The sequence below is a fragment of the mitochondrial genome of Apium graveolens (assembly GCF_009905375.1).
Source record: "Apium graveolens strain L.+W99A mitochondrion, complete genome".
NCBI classification, from domain to species: domain Eukaryota; kingdom Viridiplantae; phylum Streptophyta; class Magnoliopsida; order Apiales; family Apiaceae; genus Apium; species Apium graveolens.
Window position 1 is genome coordinate 60,796 of NC_058313.1, and position 18,151 is coordinate 78,946.

The 18,151-nt window shown below is 43.9% G+C and overlaps 6 protein-coding genes and 2 non-coding genes across 8 annotated transcripts; 7 read left to right on the top strand and 1 right to left on the bottom strand.

Moving 5' to 3' along the window:
• Positions 1-4,581: 4,581 nt before the first annotated feature.
• Positions 4,582-5,028, top strand: rps7 (ribosomal protein S7). Its single transcript has one exon. The coding sequence runs from the start codon at positions 4,582-4,584 to the stop codon at positions 5,026-5,028; it is 447 nt and encodes a 148-aa protein (YP_010185116.1).
• Positions 5,029-5,409: 381 nt separating this feature from the next.
• cox1 (cytochrome oxidase subunit 1) lies at positions 5,410-7,716 on the top strand. The gene has a single exon. It carries the CDS (start codon positions 5,410-5,412, stop codon positions 7,714-7,716), a length of 2,307 nt encoding a protein of 768 aa, YP_010185117.1.
• Positions 7,717-7,754: 38 nt separating this feature from the next.
• Positions 7,755-8,327, top strand: orf190a (hypothetical protein). The gene has a single exon. It carries the CDS (start codon positions 7,755-7,757, stop codon positions 8,325-8,327), a length of 573 nt encoding a protein of 190 aa, YP_010185118.1.
• A 1,991-nt stretch (positions 8,328-10,318) lies between these two features.
• orf189a (hypothetical protein) lies at positions 10,319-10,888 on the top strand. The gene has a single exon. It carries the CDS (start codon positions 10,319-10,321, stop codon positions 10,886-10,888), a length of 570 nt encoding a protein of 189 aa, YP_010185119.1.
• Positions 10,889-12,582: 1,694 nt separating this feature from the next.
• tRNA-Glu lies at positions 12,583-12,654 on the bottom strand. The gene has a single exon. It is a non-coding gene; the product is annotated as a tRNA-Glu (tRNA).
• Positions 12,655-14,634: 1,980 nt separating this feature from the next.
• On the top strand, positions 14,635-14,708 carry tRNA-His. The gene has a single exon. It is a non-coding gene; the product is annotated as a tRNA-His (tRNA).
• A 1,303-nt stretch (positions 14,709-16,011) lies between these two features.
• Positions 16,012-17,034, top strand: orf340a (hypothetical protein). Its single transcript has one exon. It carries the CDS (start codon positions 16,012-16,014, stop codon positions 17,032-17,034), a length of 1,023 nt encoding a protein of 340 aa, YP_010185120.1.
• On the top strand, positions 17,027-18,058 carry orf343a (hypothetical protein). The gene has a single exon. The coding sequence runs from the start codon at positions 17,027-17,029 to the stop codon at positions 18,056-18,058; it is 1,032 nt and encodes a 343-aa protein (YP_010185121.1).
• The last annotated feature ends 93 nt before the right edge of the window (positions 18,059-18,151 follow it).

The following is an 18,151-nucleotide window of genomic DNA, read 5'->3' on the forward strand; positions in this document are numbered from 1 at the left end:
GGTTAGCAGTCGATAAGTGCACTACAACTACTCAGAAACCATATCAGGACATCCCGGCCAGAGAAAAAAATAGACCAGTTAGTTGAAAGGTAATGCTAGAGTACGCAGAAAATAAGGAATGAATTTGCCAAGATGGAACCCTTGCTTGAACTGACCATCAACCTCCTATTGCTCTATAGCTCAAGAAAAGAAAAGGAAGTGAGCTAACTCGACGAGAGTAAAATGAAAAAAATCGTAGCACCTCGCCACAAAGCAACCTTTATAGGAGTACAAACATCCGCATAGGGGGTATGAGATCTCACAGGAGATTGAGGTGTGAATTGAAAGCCTCTCAAGGTACCAGTAGCAATCTTCTCCTTTCTAATAACTAATAATTTAGCGCCCCTCCGATCCCATTATGAACAAGTAAGGTGACAACGGGCACCCTTGCCTCAGTCCAATGGTTGATTTGAACCAGCTGGTAAGAGTTTCATTCCATTTTCTTTTTTCTTTTAAAGAGAAATGTCCCGGGAATTCAGTCTAAGTCTGAGTCACCTGAGTCTAATTCGGAGTCTGATAATGAGAGGTATACGCTAATATATAGAAAGCTCCCCCTTTGTTTTCTTTTCTCATTCCTGCGATTCATATTGATTGACTATCCGGTCAGAAATCAAAGTCTTTTAGCCATGGATGATACGATTACCTTTCTTGCTCGACTCGAGAGGATTAAAGAGAAGACAGCGCCATGTTAATGCGATCGAAAGAAAGGACTATGCGAAATTCAATGAAATGGTACTTCGTCAAACCTTCCACGCGCAGCAGATTCAATAGCAATTGCAGCTACTTCTATCTTCCTTATTTGATTTAGTCAATCTTTTTTCCTATCCGTTCCGTGGCATGAACGAGAAGCATCCTCTGATCAGATCTCAGTCTTAATTATATCTTTAATGATGTACTTAATTTCATCCATGACCAAGGCACATATTAATATTACATTTAGTACAATAAATAGTAAGTCGGGGTACTAGGCCCTTTTTGTTTCGTGTTTAGCCGTTGAACGACAATCCTCAAGATTAGGTAGTTGGTAAGGAGGAATAGAGAAGGCTGTTTACCTACTGCCGAGAAGCACCATTAGGGTTTCATGGCATAGATTAAAGGACATCTAAGAAGGTATTCTCTTTATACAATATAGCTACTTTGCAATACTTGCTACTAGACTGTATAGCTGTATAAGCATATACTTGCTACTAGACTATATCTCTTGCACAGCTTATCTACTCTATCTCTTTCTCTATAAGACCTACTCCCGCTGGTCGAGCATCTTTCAGAACCTACGGTGCATAAGAATTCTATAAGAAACCACGCGACCGTAGTCAAGTGAATCTTGCTTTATTCTAAACATCATTGCATTCGAGAAAAGCATTCTGTGATAACGAACGGGTTGATGCCACGCAGCTAGCCCCGGGTGAAGGCTTAGTCTTTCGACTAAGTTAGTAAGCGGAGTCGGATTTAATTGCCTGGCAACACTGGGCGTAGATTACCGCTAATAGTTATCCGAAGCACTTTTCTAATGCAATGATGTTTAGAATAAAAGCACATTCCGGCAGGAAAAAAAAAGAGTGTTGCGCAAGTTACGCTAGAAGATAGGTTTCAACTTGTTTTGGTTGAAAGGAATAGCCCCTCATCGACACGGGAAGAGAGCTTCAAGCAAGTGGAAAAATCATGCCTTACGAGTATGCAAGTAATCCCGTCATCTCGTGCAAATGAGGGGAAATAGATAGAGAAGGAGGCTGTTCTCAAGACAAAGAAGAAGATCTTAGAAAGGTGCATGTCTTCTCGAAAGCACTCCCGGGCATGGTAGCCAAGACTCTCCACGGCTGCTCTTTCAGGCTAGCTCTGGGCAGGGCGCATATACACGAACCCACTTTTAGTCGGATCCGAGCTCCAGTAGACAGCGAGACAGCCATTTTAGTATACAGGAGCCAAGCAAGGCAAAGATAGGTGAGTGACACCAAGGTAATTCCAGCACGAAAGCAAGTGTTGTTATCACACGCCCGGTACTGTCTTATTGATTCACCTTCGATTATTCAATCAAGGAAGCAGAATCAACGGCCTTTGAAGAAAGATGACTAAGATATTGAGTTGGAAGTTGGACAAAAGCCCAAAGCCCAAGGAAGAGAAAGGGGGCAGGGACACGAAGCGTCCAACGACTTGAACTTGAGGATCACAAAGAACTATATGGCTTATCTGGTGGATGCGCGTCTTGGGCTCTTTTACCTCTAACTAAAAATCTCATAAGAAAAGAAAGTGCCTTTTCCTAGGGTAGATTCAAGGAATGCTGAAAGGCTATCCGAGTTCACAGGCGTAGTTGCGTGTACTTCATTTCATTGAAATTTTTTTTGTTCCGTTCTAGGCTGGCTCGCTTAGTCTTCAATACATCACATCGTCAATGTCAATGGCTGCTAACGCCGCGACGAGGTCTCAAGGGTTGTTTTCCAACTCGACCGGAGGACTCTGAAAAGGATTCATAGATGGCTAAAGAGTAACAATATGTGCGGTGTACTTTTAGGAAGAGAGTTCATCTTGCGTAAAGGCGCCTGATGGTGGCTGCCTAGAGAGAACTAATTGCACAATTGAAAGAAAGACTTGCTTGTAGGAAAATGAACGGTTTTTAACCAAGTAAAGAACCCCACAACAAATAGATGGGGGCAGGAGATCTTTCTCATTCAGCGCAGTGCAGCTTATATAGAAGGGGCAAAGCGCTGTTCGTGGCACAGCTTTCTTACGAGATTTTCATTGATCGTAGCTAATTAGGCGGCAACAACCGAAGAAGCAGAAGAAGTAGCTGCTACCTTCTTATTTTTCTTCGGCTGGTTCAACTTACTCAACATAATAAACTACCATTGCAGCTTCTCCAGCTACCTCTGCCTCTGCTGTAGGATCCGCCGGTGGATCTTCCGCTCTGGGTACCTATGCTTCTATCCCAACCGAAGCCTTTGCTCCCGAGAGACCCATGCCCCCGTTCCTTCCCCTGACGCCGCTCCTAACCAACCGCGAGTAATGATGCAAAGCTGGGCTGGGTCTGGGCATGCCTACTCTCGAATCTAATCTAAGGAAGGGATGCTTGCTACTGGATATGATCCGGAGAAAGTTCTCTGGTTATGGAGTATATAAGAATTCCCGGCAGGCTAAGGAACTAATAAGGCTATTGGGATCGAGCCCAGACCTGGTAAGCATTTCTTTGAACAGCAGAAAAGCATTCTACCTCGGATGAGGAGTAGTTTCAAATAGAAGTCAAGTAAACTGATTCAAGTTAGCCGGGCTAATCTAGCTGCCAGTGATGATGGAAATCCAGCTGACATAGATTCTGCTGCAAAAGCAAAGGCGGTAGTTTTAGGACCTGGACCTGGACCGTTGACTGGGAGCTGAGAACTCTTCTTTCTCTGGTGAGATCGCCCGAGGGCTTTCCAGACGAAAGAAAGTCAGTCTCAGGATTTGCCCCAATCTGAGAAAGTTTCTTGCGTAAGGTGGTACGAAGAAGGGCATAGACGAGCAAAAGGCTTCAAGGCGGTTCCTAGGTATGAAAATGGCTAGGCAAGGCGCGAAAGCCCGAAATAAGGAGCAAAATCCCGCCGAGATAGCCAGTCCCGGAAAGCCTGACTCGTACCCGGTGCATAACGAGAGAAGAAGCTGCAACCATCAACGGCAAAAAAAGACGTTGTTTGCGTTAGTGTTCGTAACGAATCCCTTATTCCTGCTGTAGAAGGAGTTAGTAGTTTTACAGAATGAGACCAAAGAAATAGGCATCAGTAGGGACTAGCTTAGAGCTGGAAGGTGGGCATATGGGAAATTTACGTATTCTAAGTGAAGCCGAGGTTGAATCCGCAACCGGTCTTGCCGGAAAGTCAGTAGTTTTAGGGCCGACCGGAGACTTCCATTTTTCTTTCTCGAGAGGCTGTAAAGAAGGTATATCGGCTCAACATTCGGACAGGCATACCCATCAATCCTACCATCCTATCATCAAGCATACCGTCGACAGAGTCAGGAAAGGACAGGCGGAAGGGGCGTGGCTTTAGAAAATGGAAATGTGTCTGTCTTTCGGCTTGGTCTATCAAAGAGTAAGCTTTCCCTATCAGCTGTCACTATAAAAAAATCTCTTAAGAGAAGAAAGCGTATAAAAGAAAGGTTCCGATTAAAGCTAAGGGAAGTGAACAAAGAAAAAAAGGCTTTCTCCGAGAAAGCGTCTGTTCACGTCAAGGTCTAATTCCGCGATAAAAGAGCTCTGTTTCCAAACAGATTTGTCCATCAGTAATGGCGTAGGAGAGAAGGTCGAACGCTAATTCCTGACTGAAGGGCTGAGAATGAACACAAGGCTTTGAAATAAAGCTTCCATTCCTACGGACACCGAAACTTGGAAAAGGGTCGGTTGACTTAGCGGATCACTCACACTCTATTGCTCAGAAGAAATAGGGGGATCAGAGACAGTCACTGTTGGAAACTGGGGAGTTGGCTGATAAAGATGGACAGTCACGATCGCGTAATATAAATTCTTCGGCCTCGTCATCGAAAGCGGCTTCCAATTGCTCGGAAATTATAAGCTATATGGGGGACTTGGATGGTGAGCAAAAACAATTGATCAAGAAGTTGGTCAACTTTCGCATGAAAGAAGGTAAAAAAACGAGAGTTCGTGCTATTGTTTATCAAACTTTTCATCGCCCAGCTCGAACTGAACGCGATGTAATCAAACTTATGGTTGACGCCCTAGAGAATATAAAGCCCATATGCGAAGTGGAAAGAGTAGGAAGAGCAGGTACTATTTATGATGTCCCCAGGATTGTAGCCAGGGATCGTCAACAAACCTTAGCTATTCGTTGGACCCTTGAAGCAGCTTTCAAACGACGTATAAGCTACAGGATAAGCTTAGAGCAATGTTCATTTGATGAGATACTGGATGCTTACCGAAAGAGGGGAATTGCACGTAAGAAAAGGGGGAATCTTCATAGACTGGCTTCCACCAATCGAAGTATCGCGCATTTCAGATGGTGGTAAAGTGAGACCACAAAAAGAGCTCTTCCGAATGATAAAGAAAAAAGTGCTTAGGTTCGTTGGAAAAACCAACGCAAATCTCATATTTACTTTAGAAAGCCGGATATATAAAAGGTTGGAGAGAGTGACTTTATTTTATTCTCTTATGTTATGTAAGTAGCTATGTAGTTAGTTAGTCTTTTTTTTCTAGTAAGCCTTTTCCCTGTGTATTAGTTCCCCTTTTTGCAAAAAATAAGCCCCAGCTCCCTAAGAGGGACCCTTCTCTGATAAGGAAGTAAACAAAAGAATCTCAATTTTACGACAAATCTGGTCCGATGGCTGTTCTCAACTAACCACAAAGATATAGGGACTCTCTATTTCATCTTTGGTGCCATTGCCGGAGTGATGGGCACATGCTTCTCAGTACTGATTCGTATGGAATTAGCACGACCGGGCGATCAAATTCTTGGTGGGAATCATCAACTTTATAATGTTTTAATAACGGCTCACGCTTTTTTAATGATCTTTTTTATGGTTATGCCGGCGATGATAGGTGGATCTGGTAATTGGTCTGTTCCGATTCTGATAGGTGCGCCTGACATGGCATTTCCACGATTAAATAATATTTCATTCTGGTTGTTGCCACCAAGTCTCTTGCTCCTATTAAGCCCAGCCTTAGTAGAAGTGGGTAGCGGCACTGGGTGGACGGTCTATCCGCCCTTAAGTGGTATTACCAGCCATTCTGGAGGAGCAGTTGATTCAGCAATTTCTAGTCCTCATCTATCTGGTGTTTCATCCATTTTAGGTTCTATCAATTTTATAACAACTATCTCCAACATGCGTGGACCTGGAATGACTATGCATAGATCACCCCTATTTGTGTGGTCCGTTCTAGTGACAGCATTCCCACTTTTATTATCACTTCCGGTACTGGCAGGGGCAATTACCATGTTATTAACCGATCGAAACTTTAATACAACCTTTTCTGATCCCGCTGGGGGGGGAGACCCCATATTATACCAGCATCTCTTTCGGTTCTTCGGCCATCCAGAGGTGTATATTCCCATTCTGCCTGGATCCGGTATCATAAGTCATATCGTTTCTACTTTTTCGGGAAAACCGGTCTTCGGGTATCTAGGCATGGTTTATGCCATGATCAGTATAGGTGTTCTTGGATTTCTTGTTTGGGCTCATCATATGTTTACTGTGGGCTTAGACGTTGATACCCGTGCCTACTTCACCGCAGCTACCATGATCATAGCTGTCCCCACTGGAATCAAAATCTTTAGTTGGATCGCTACCATGTGGGGGGGTTCGATACAATACAAAACACCCATGTTATTTGCTGTAGGGTCCATCTTTTTGTTCACCATAGGAGGACTCACTGGAATAGTTCTGGCAAATTCTGGGCTAGACATTGCTCTACATGATACTTATTATGTGGTTGCACATTTCCATTATGTACTTTCTATGGGAGCCGTTTTTGCTTTATTTGCAGGATTTCACTATTGGGTAGGTAAAATCTTTGGTCGGACATATCCTGAAACTTTAGGTCAAATCCATTTTTGGATCACTTTTTTCGGGGTGAATCCGACCTTCTTTCCCATGCATTTCTTAGGGCTTTCGGGTATGCCACGTCGCATTCCAGATTATCCAGATGCTTACGCTGGATGGAATGCCCTTAGCAGTTCTGGCTCTTATATATCCGTAGTTGGGATTTGTCGTTTCTTCGTGGTCGTAACAATCACTTCAAGCAGTGGAAACAACAAAAGATGCGCTCCAAGTCCTTGGGCTGTTGAACAGAATCCAAACACACCGGAATGGATGATACAAAGTCCTCCAGCCTTTCATACTTTTGGAGAACTTCCTGCTATCAAGGAGACGAAAGGAAGAAAGGGCGAACTAACGATTACTAAAACAAAAGGGGCTATGCTAGGAGGGGGAAGTCTATCAAGACTTTCAATACTCCTAGCAGTGTGTCTCCCGTTTTACGCCCTTTCTTGGTTCTTCGGCCAATCTTCTCTTTATTTCTTTTTTTTGACGAAGGGAGCCGGTTTGGCATTCCTTCGCCTTACTTTGGCAAGTCTAAAAAGGATAGGGTGCCCTACCGTAGTCACCCTTCCTTTTTATTCCCTTCTTTGTATTACTTGGGGTATGGATTCGGGATCTTCAGGATCTTCGATCAATATCCCCCCCATCTCTATGACTCGATCGGAAGAGGAAGTTTTGAATGATATTTGTGCACATTCTTCTTCCTCGGCGAACCAGCCGGCGCCAGCACAAGGGGGAGAAATAATGGCCCCGCCGGTTCTGCCGCCGGTGCCTCAACCTATTGTGCCGGAATTGCACCAGCCGATCTTTTCGGATGAAGTAAGGAGGAACATCCTGTATGACAGGTACTTACTTCTCAATTTTGGGGGGGATCAGGACTTCCGGCGTATGGGAGCCATTATCGACGCTCAGGTCAGAGTGGAACGATATGTAGAAGCTGCTTTAGTGGCTGATGGATTTACTCCGGAGTCCATAGTCCATCGGGCTAGTGATCTCAGGAGCTTAATTCATTCTCCACATGGAGAACTTTTTAGTGCGCGTACCTATGAATTGTACGTCACTAAAATCCAAGAACATGGAACACGCGAAAGCGTGCCGTATCGGCGCGTTATAAGAGCAATCCAAGGCTATGATCTACTTTTAGACCGCCCCGCCGGATAGTTTAAATAACGCCCCGCCTTGCTTTGGTCTCTGCTTTGATGGTTGTACGTGCTAAAAATCCGGTACATTCCGTTTCGTTTTCCATCCCAGTCTTTCGCAACACTTCAGGTTTACTTCTTTTGTTAGGTCTCGACTTTTTCGCTATGATCTTCCCAGTAGTTTATATAGGAGCTATAGCCGTTTCATTCCTATTCGTTGTTATGATGTTCCATATTCAAATAGCGGAGATTCACGAAGAAGTATTGCGCTATTTACCAGTGAGTGGTATTATTGGACTGATCTTTTGGTGGGAAATGTTCTTCATTTTAGATAATGAAAGCATTCCATTACTACCAACCCAAAGAAATACGACCTCTCTGAGATATATGGTTTATGCCGGAAAGGTACGAAGTTGGACTAATTTGGAAACATTGGGCAATTTACTTTATACTTACTATTCCGTCTGGTTTTTGGTTCCTAGTCTGATTTTATTAGTAGCCATGATTGGGGCTATAGTACTGACTATGCATAGGACTACTAAGGTGAAAAGACAGGATGTATTCCGACGAAATGCTATTGATTCTAGGAGGACTATAATGAGGAGGACGACAGACCCACTCACGATCGACTAAACGGAGAAGTCGCGCCGAAAGGAGCATATTGGTTCGAATCCAATTCGTGAGAAGAGTCCAGGCGAGAGACTATAACAGTCAAAAGGCCTTCGGCTAAAATACAATACAAATAGTCATAGAGCTCGTTGTTTCACTCATAAAAGATGATGGATAAGCAGTCGGTACGGGAGAGCAGCTACAGTTATTTTAGCGAGCAAATTCCCCCACTAGGTGTGGGGGAATGCCGCGCCTTACCATCCTGGCCATTCTGACTTACCATATCCATGTCATTACCTGGGACACCATCTCCCCTTTTCTTTTTATGTGCAGCCTTTCTTTTGAGTTGCATCTAGTTCAGTAGGTGCCCTGATAGTCGTTCAAGTCAAGCTGCTTCCTTCTCTCCTTGCAGTCGAGCCTATTACTAACCTTGTTCATCCTTAGAATGCAAGGGTTTACTCTTCAGTCTTCGGCAGGAGGATAAGTGGATTCCCTTCCAAAGAACAAGGAATCCTTGATGCTTCTCAAATGTCTTGAAGAATGCTCTCCTTGATGTGAGGTAAATGTGAGGGAAAGAAAGAAGTTCAGGGGTAAGTCAGTTCACAGTGAAACTCCGAGAGGAGAGTCTTCATTCCACTCCGACCCTAGTTAGCCGAGTAGCTTGAAAGTAATCTACCTTTAGTGAATAGCTATCTTAGTTCTCCCCAATACTGATTAGTTGGTCGAGCACCCTGTCCCCTATTCCTTCGATCGAAACTGGCAACTTAACGTCTTCCCCCCTCCCTGGGGTATTGGGGGGGTATCCCCTCTCCGTCTTAGTTTGTATAGAGTCATCTTCCCTCCCATACTTGAGTAAGTACCTCAAAAACCTTTAAGTAAAGCCTTGGGAACTATATCTTATGTTTTTGATCCTTCCTCTGTTGAGCTAGGAACCTACCCACTTTGTAAAGCTTCTCTCTGTTATTAAACCCGCTCCCAATTCTTTTGAGCGAGCAAGCTCGTTTCCGAAGCCAATATTCGATCTTTCCTCACTAGTTATAAAATGCCCTGGCTACTCGTTATGAGTTACCCAGTCTTACCCTACTATCCGTCTAGTCTTTCCAGGACTGGTTAAAGCAAGAAGCCCTCTTTCTTCTGTCTTAGTCGATCGAGGTGATTATATCTCAGGTGATTCCCCGGTTGAGGGTTACCCCATTTCTGATTCCGAACTAGATTCTGATTCTCTTTCTGATGTTGGAACCCCCTCTGCTGCTTAGCCGAGCTTCTTTCTTTGAAGCTTTTAGCCGAGCACCCTTCTTTGGCTCATCCACATTGGAATATCATACTTTCCAGCTTCTAAATAGCCATTTACTTTAGACTAGCTTTACATTACGAAATACCACTCGGGGAGTTCGAGGGAAGACCCCAGAACCCGATCTACAGCCGAATAGCAAGTCGTACGTAAGCATACAAACTTCGAGCAGAACTCAAAGCGATCATAGCGCTGATTCCCTTACCTACATAGCCATTCTTGCAGATCCGGGCGTTGCGTGCTTGTTTTGCAAGATTTAGCTTTCAGTTCGTAGACTGGATCAAAGATGTGTTCAGCTTGATTCGTTGGTGCAGTCACTTCGTCATCTTATGATTTGAAACTCGATTCCGCCTACACAAACAACGTAGTTGTTGCTTGGTGAGTCCCTTCATTTGCTTTGTGTGCTCCTTCGGCTTTATAGTAGCAAGATCTGGCTTTTGGTTTGAAGATTGAATCAGTGGTCAGCCTGTGCTTGAACGACGGCATTCCAAGAAGCAACTTCCTATGGTATGGGGATGGCCCCCTATTGATTCTGCTTCTTTAGTTCAATTCTTTAAATTCCTTTTCACTGGGAACAACTCCTGGTTCATTAGTTCAAGCGGAATCCAATACCTGTAGTGCCTCACTTTACTGAAAGCAGGAAGCATCCATTTCTTTGACATCTGAGGCATTAGGTTCCTTTTTTAGCCTGTGCCGGTGTCGAATAGACGGAATTAGTGGAAGTATGGCATCGGTTGTTCTCGAATCCGCAATCGAAAGGGCAGGAACATCTAGACTAGCCAGGGAAATCCCATCATGGGGGGAAGCGCAATCACAAGAACTGTGCAACAACCCCTACTTCCGCGCCCAGCAAAATAGGCTCTGTAGGGCCATTCTACTCAAAATATCCCGCTTAGAAAACCGGTCTGGTACTGGTACTAGAGCTATAGGCTTCAAAGCTATAACAGTGGAGGTTGGGAATGACTATTTGTTACTCACCTTGGAGTATGCTGACCGAAGGCAAAGGTGCACTGCCTGCTATTCTCTTTCTTTTCGTCTTCATCCGCAAAAGCGTAGAAAGCCGGGAGGAGGTTTGGTGCTTCGTCAGGTAAGCTACTCGGGTTCATTGTCAGCAGAAGATAAATCGAAGTCGACCTGCAAAAGCCAAAGCAATTATCGGCATGCCGGTACCAAAAATAAATTTGTAGCAGGCTACAATACATCAGCAGGTTCATATAGCAATATACCGGAACTGTGCGTGAAGGACGAACAACAGACACATAAGAATAACGACTCACTGCCTTACAGAACATAGTACAGATGTGATAAAATCCAGATCTTGCCAGATAAGAAAGCCCCATAAATCTGAAATGTGGTCTGCCTTCTCGATATAAGTATGTTGTTCCTCCATCTGAAGGAAAGTGTTAGGGCTGTCCCTTCTTCCTTCAGAAAGAGGTCAAAATCTGGAAAGGGAACAGGGGCTGCGACCTGTAGTTCGACTTACTGAACTATTATAAGCGAATTCCGCCATAGGAAGGACTTGGTACCAGTTAGCAATATGATTACCAACAAGGCAGCGAAGGCGATCACCCAAACTTCGGTTAACAACCCCCGCACTCCGGCGCTCCAATGAACAACAGTTCTCCGCCTTACACAGGTATGCTCCTACACAGAACTCCTTGGTTAAGCTGTCCTGGATAATGAGGACAATCCTTGCTAAGATGGAGAATCTTCTAAAACTCTCTGCCACAATAGAATAAAGAAGTCGATAAAACCTCAGGCTCCGGAGCTCCTTCTGGCGCACTTTTCTTTCAATATTTCAATAACAATAAAAAGGGTCTTAGTTAAAAGAGAAGAACTGGTCAACCCCTAGGATCGGGTTGACGCTCCATAGGCTAGGCGCCGTTAAGCCCTAGTATAAAAGGAGCCGTGGTAGATCGGATCGGAGCAGAGCTTGGAGAGGAGGCCTCCCGTTCTTCTTTGATCCATTTCACCAGCTGCATCTCCTTATTGGTTCAACTGTAGGAGCATGGAATTCTTTACTAAAAATGGAAGAAAAGATAGCAGAAGCTGCCCCTAGTCCCTCTAAGATCGAAAAAGATTGTACTCTGAGAAGCATACCAACTAACGCTAAGATAAAAGAACGCACTAATAGATTAGATCAAAGAAAGGCGATTTCTTTTTTTTTTCTAAAAAAGAATGATAAAGAAAATAAGTAGGAAAAGAGCCGGTCTGTTAAGTCCTTTGGTAGTAAGATCAGGATATCTCTAGAGCTAGGCATCCGGTAACATGAGGTAGCAGAGAGGAGTGATGAGCCAGTAAGTTGCCGATAGCCAACTAGTCAATCTCATCTATCTCGTGCTCTTTTTCTCTTTCTCCAGTCCCTCATGTCGAAAAACCCAGTAAAGATAGGTCCCTAAAGTATCAAGAGGCTAATCTCTTTCTTTTGTTTGGTCCGGTAGCTAAAAGAAAGTCCTCGCTTTATCTTGAACAAGGGAAGGGCAGCAGCATAGCATTAGCTTCAATTGAACAAGCTCAACCTTGAGGTGGTAGGCCGAAGAACCGTTGAACGCTTCAACTTGGCCACTGAAGAAGGCGAAGGCTGGGCGAGAGACTAGGTGCCAGCTTACTACTTACTGCCATGGTTGAAGCTTTAGGCTCCATAGACGGAACTCTTTTTAGGTCTTAGGGAGGGGAGGACAGCACTCAGCACCTAAGGTGGGGTTCAATGCCTAACAAAAAAGGAAAAAGGGGGTAACAAAAGAGATGTATGGCCGAGGGGAGGAGAGAAAGAACGCATGCATGGAGATTCTGTCTGTCGGAGGTTCGAGAATCTATGAAAGGACATCTAAGGCTAAGGAATAATTCAAGGAAGTCCATTACTGAGAGAAGTGGTGATCTCGTCTTGCTTGCTGGGAGAGAGGAAGCTTCCGGACCACCCTTTCAAGCCAGATAGCGGGCGATCACTCAGCAATGAACACTAACTGAAAGCGGCCGGGAATGAGTACCTATCCCTTACGGGAATCGAACCCGTGTCTTCGACATGAAAAGACGATGTCCTAACCACTGGACGAAAGGGACCAAAAAGCCATTCTCTCAGCTCCGAGAATAGAAGTGGTTCGTTTTGTTTCTATACGCAATTAAAGATTTCGTTTGTGTTCATGTTGGCGATTTCTGATGTGAATTCGGCGGGTCGTCCCCCCTTCCTACGGGTTCCCCCACCGACCCAGTGACACACCAACCACGCCCCCTCTCTTTCTCCGATCATAAAGCCCGCGGATCCTTTTTTTCATCCCCCCTGAATAATTAAGGCCCCGCTCTTTCTAATAAAAAACAGGGGGGGGGCGAAGCGCCCGTTTGAAGTGGCGAAGGCCTATGCTACAGTAAGAAAAAAGTACGTTGAGGTTACGAAGTCACTTAGTCGAACTATAAAGAAAGGGGCTAAGGTTACGAAGTAAGGTCAGCTGGTTAAGGAAAGCTCAGGTTATGAAATAGTTTTGCCGTTAATTAATAATTAATTAAAATTAAGTAGTAGTGAGACGTCGGTACGGAGTTGCGTCAGCTGTGGATATAGACTAGGCTAAGGGACGGACTTCATCTCTTCTATTCTCTTCACTTACGCCTTACACTTCCGCTGAGTCTAACGAGGCTCAGGTGCGGAGCCTTCCACTGTGGACCGAGACTACGCAAAGGCAGAACACCATAGAAACTTCACTGACTTTATCATATGATTTCGCTACGCTCAATAAGAACCCGGAATAGCGGAAATAGGTTCGTGTTCCGCTTCCAAAGTCAGTCGTCTTTGCCCAAAGTGTGTGTGAACTTCAGACGACTCTCCAGTGGTTCCATTCCTTTTTACTGTACTTCTGGGTCAACCCAACCCGAATGAGAAGAAGAGGGTCAGCCAAACTGCGGTCCACTTTGTACGCTTGCTGAGCAGACCAATCAGGCATTTTAAAAAAGGGAAGGGAACTTCTCGCCGAAGGAGGCAGTAGGAATGAAGGAGGCGGGAAGCTACCGCTTCTAGAATGCAAGCTTATCCTTTACTTTTTTTAGAGCGTACCGCTCTTTTTTTTTAATAAAATAAGGTTTATGGATGAAGTAATCGGAATGACAAATGGTGACGGTTGCGGAAACCGGATAAAGTCGGGAACCCCCGGTTACCTTTTGTTTTGAATCAAAGTAGCGACGAGCCGAGTATTACGACTACAGGGGGAGAAGCAAAGCTTCGTAGACAGCTTCGCGCTTCTTTCTAGCGACTAGCTGGGTGGCTTGGTAAGCAAGCTACCTTCAGCATCGGTAAAATCCCTATCAATAATAGGCCGGAATGGTGGGGAAGGAGGCCCTCCCTACTTCAATGGAAAGGGGGGAATCGCCGTTTCACAGCCGCTCCTCTACAAACTACCTTTCGCCCAGGGGACATCGTCGGAGAACAATGTCGTGGACAGGGTGAGAACCTTCCGTTGGTTACACCCTTTCAGTGTGGGTTCTTCCATATTTAGATATGGGGATATATCCATATAGAGATCTATATCTTTCTATCGATAGAAAGATCTATTGAGAAATGGATATTTCTCTGGTTTCAAGATCTATGAACAAGAGAGATCCCTAAATATCCATTTGAAAAAAGAGATGAATAGATAGGGCGAAGCCAGCTGAAGAAAGGGCGCTAACGAGCGAGTGAAGTATACGACGTAACGAGGCATTAGAGCAACGGCTTTCTCTGATAGAGGCTCGCTTCTTCAAGTTCCGCTTGCTGCTTTTCATTTTGATCGGAGTAGGTGCTTGCTGCTTGCTCGCTGTCTACTAAATGAGCCTTCACTGCCCGCCCGGCCCCTCTCTTTAATCTTAAGTAAAGTGAAGTCAAATCAATGAAGTGAACAGCCCAACCTCTTTGAAGCTTTGCCAAGAAGCTTCTACTTGTTGAAGCTTTGTTTCCCCTAATTCCGAAACACAACAATAGACTTGCAACTATAGTATAGGAAAAAGCTTATCTTTGATAGCGGGAGTTCAGAAAGGATCTGATCGTAGATAAAGACTTAAACCTGTGCGGGGGTAGGGGCGGATGTAGCCAAGTGGATCAAGGCAGTGGATTGTGAATCCACCATGCGCGGGTTCAATTCCCGTCGTTCGCCCATCAAAAAATGGACCATTTGCTACGGAGACACAAGACAACCCTAGAAAGCTTTTTTCTGCAAGTAATCTCGAGGCTTTCAAACGCATCCAAGCAATTAAATTGGTATCCGATTGAACATAGAAAGCATAGATTCGCGTCGCCTACTTGCTGAAAGCACACAACTTAAACCTAAGATAGCTATCACCCCAGCGGAGTCTAGTCTTCTTATCGAGATGAGCATGAGCGGCCAAGCCCTGCAATGAGATCATGCGCCCTAAGCCTGGGCTACTGTTGTGTGTTCCGATCCTTCCAGTGAGAGCTTGCTCCGCTGTTCGTGGTGGAGTAAGGGCTTAGGATTAGGGGTAAGGGCATGCCTTAAGGCAGCTCGTGACCCAGGGTAGGCGCATTAGACTGAAGTAGTTTTTGTAGCAGGAGATCCCGAACCACAGCTCTCAATCCGATACTAAGAGTTTGCTTCCTTAATGGCGTAATGTAAAAGATAGCAGAGAGTAGTCAGTGTCAGTAGCTCCTTTTTTCCCGAGCGCGGGAGTAAGAGCAGAGGAAAGTAAGCCAGCCGCTGCCGTCTCGTACAAAGTAACTGAAAGGTAGATTGCCCGTAAGCCAAGAGGTGTGGTGAAGTACGTGCTGAGCGGGCGAAAGTTTTGCTTTCTAGGATCGAGATGTTGCCACTCATTTCCTTACTTCTTCGGTGGATCCCTCTTGTTCCTGTTTAGTCCCCTTCGTTTCGGAAGATGTTTCTATTTCTACATCTGTTTCTTCCTGACTTTCCCACCCTTTCTTTGAACCCTGTCAATGAGCGTTGAACCGTTGTTTTAAAAAAGTATAAAGAACACTGTCACACAGAACTATAAAACGCTTTTCTTTCGTGAAACTGGTCCTCCGATATCATCGAATCCTTGTATCTATCTACAAAGAAAAATACATATATCACCCTTATACCCCTTATAGAGATAAGACTGGCCTATCTCTATAGTGAATTCTATCCAGGGTTCTATCATCTATAGAGTGTGGACGCTGGCTACTAGAACTAGCGGTCGTAGGGCAGCATGGAGCTGAGTTAGGCACTTCATGTTTAAAACATTCCAATCCATCTACAGGGGACCCTCTCACAGGGCTAATTTATGGATGCCCAATCCCGGAAAGTATCAGAGGCTGTCGAGCGATCCAGCCTCTCCCTGCATATATGGGTAGTCTAGTACACCACGGTCACAGCGGTGGCGGCCTCATAGTACACCAACGTGCCGGTGTTACTATGCTAAAATCCAAGGCTTATACTCTGGCTTTTAATCTGACCAAATCATATGTTCTGTTCATATATGTCTGTTGATTCTGGATCTAATGTTACTCCTTCAGTCTCTGTTTTGCTATATCGTTATACCACCAGTCGGAATATGAGATCTACGATAGCTTTTCTCAAGAAAAATATTCTGACATCGGGTGTAGCTAGATTACCCGATAAGGTTGCACACCTCTCTCTGGGTAATGATCAACCATCTGATGAATCATCATCCTCCAATGTTGTCTCACGTCGTATTCCTCGTAATATTACGATTAATCGAAATAGAACTCAGATAATGCCTAAGAGTGTTCTGGGTTCCCATATGTCGTATGTCTGTAATTACATGAATAATATTCGTTCTGAAGCGCACTTCAAAGTAAATCCTCCTGTGTTGACTTTTCCTCATGGTTTGATAGACTGTCTATTCGAAAGTAAAAGAACAACCTTTATGGGTTTAGGATATCGTTTTAATCCAGGCCAATCAGAGTTTATCATGCATGATGCTCGATTTCCATCTAGGTTGATGAAGATGAGTTACACTTGCTGGATGAATTCGCTTCATTTATCCATGAGTAAGAAGATGTTATCGGCACGGGAGTTGTGTTCGTTTAGTCGCCAGGATGGAATGAGAAGTGTCTTAGATTTGAATTACTATAAAAACTTAGTGGAGGTTATAACCCTCTTTAATGGTACCTTTGGACGTTTTTTAATATTAACCTGTTCGGGGATTGGTTGCACAGTGTGGTATAAATTTTTCCCATGTATTGATGGTCAAGTTCCTATGGAGCTCTTTACACCTATCGTCTCATATGATCCTATCAACAATATGGACCTTTTGGATCCCTCCTACAATTGTGTTGAGTTTACAGCTCAAAAGGATATATCTGAGAAGATCAAATCATCATTTGCGAATGTTCCCCCGTTTTCTGGGATGAATATCCCGGCTAGTGGTGTGGTTCTTCGGAATGTATGTTTAGGCATAATGATTGCCTTCTTAATTACTACAGGTGTAGTAGATATGAGTAATGTAATGAACAATGTATAGAAGGATCAAAATGGGCATTGTACTTCATTCACTTAGTGTGTCTAACGTCTTACGTTCTCAAAACAACAACCTTGAAGATTGTATTCTAAAGCGCTTTAACTCGTCTTTATGTAGACGTGAACAGCTATTGGAAGATATTCTCTTTGTTTATAACGATTTAACTACAACTACAAGATGGTCTATGCCTCTTGATCAATTCGAATCAATTCTACGACAAATAGCATCGGATGAATACCATCTATCTCCACTAAGATATCTTCTTATCCCGGAGTATGCTTTTCAAAAGTCTTTTGTCGAAGAACTGGTATTATCATACCCTGATATCATGTTTCGAAAATGTCGACAGCATCCTGGTTCTATAGAGGTTCTTTTACCGCATAATGATGATGTAGTGGTCTACACTGGTTTAGCACGTTTCTTGTATCGTCTCTCTTGTGGTAGCTTACCGCATAATGAGGAATGCCGAATATTGAATCAATCAAGTATCGAGTCATTCTATAAAAGTCTTCTAGGTAGAAGGGTTCAAAGGTTGTACTCTATTGAATTAGATGAATCCTTGAATTTCATTCAAAAAAGGCTTTTATTAGAGACGCTGTCTCCTATCCTTCTTGATAGGTCTGTCTATAGACTCATATCAGAGTTATTGGAACTCAATATCTTCTATAAGGATATGTATTATCCACCATCACCTTATGGTATACCAACTCTAGGTGAAATATGCAGAGTCTTATTCAATCTATTCTTGGCCGAAAGCTTTGATCTTGGCTTTGCTCGAAAGTATCCTAGTATTGAGTTTGAGAGGTATTATGATACTGTTTTTATCTTTATTAAAGACGATGAACAAGAACAGGCTTTCTCCGGGATAGAAGATATGCTGGCAGATCTTGATCTAATCAACGGCTATATAAAGTCTATCGATACTTTAGGATGTATGTACTCGAGAATAGGACTTGTCAAGAAAGTCTTGCGTATTGCACCTGATGGCACGTTAGAACGTGGGGAAGATCGATTTGATTGTATTTGATTCGAGTAGGATGTTGCTATGCAGTAGAACGATCGAAGAAAGAAACCTCTTGCATGTGCTCTTTCGTCACTGTTGGATGTGAGGTTACGTAGT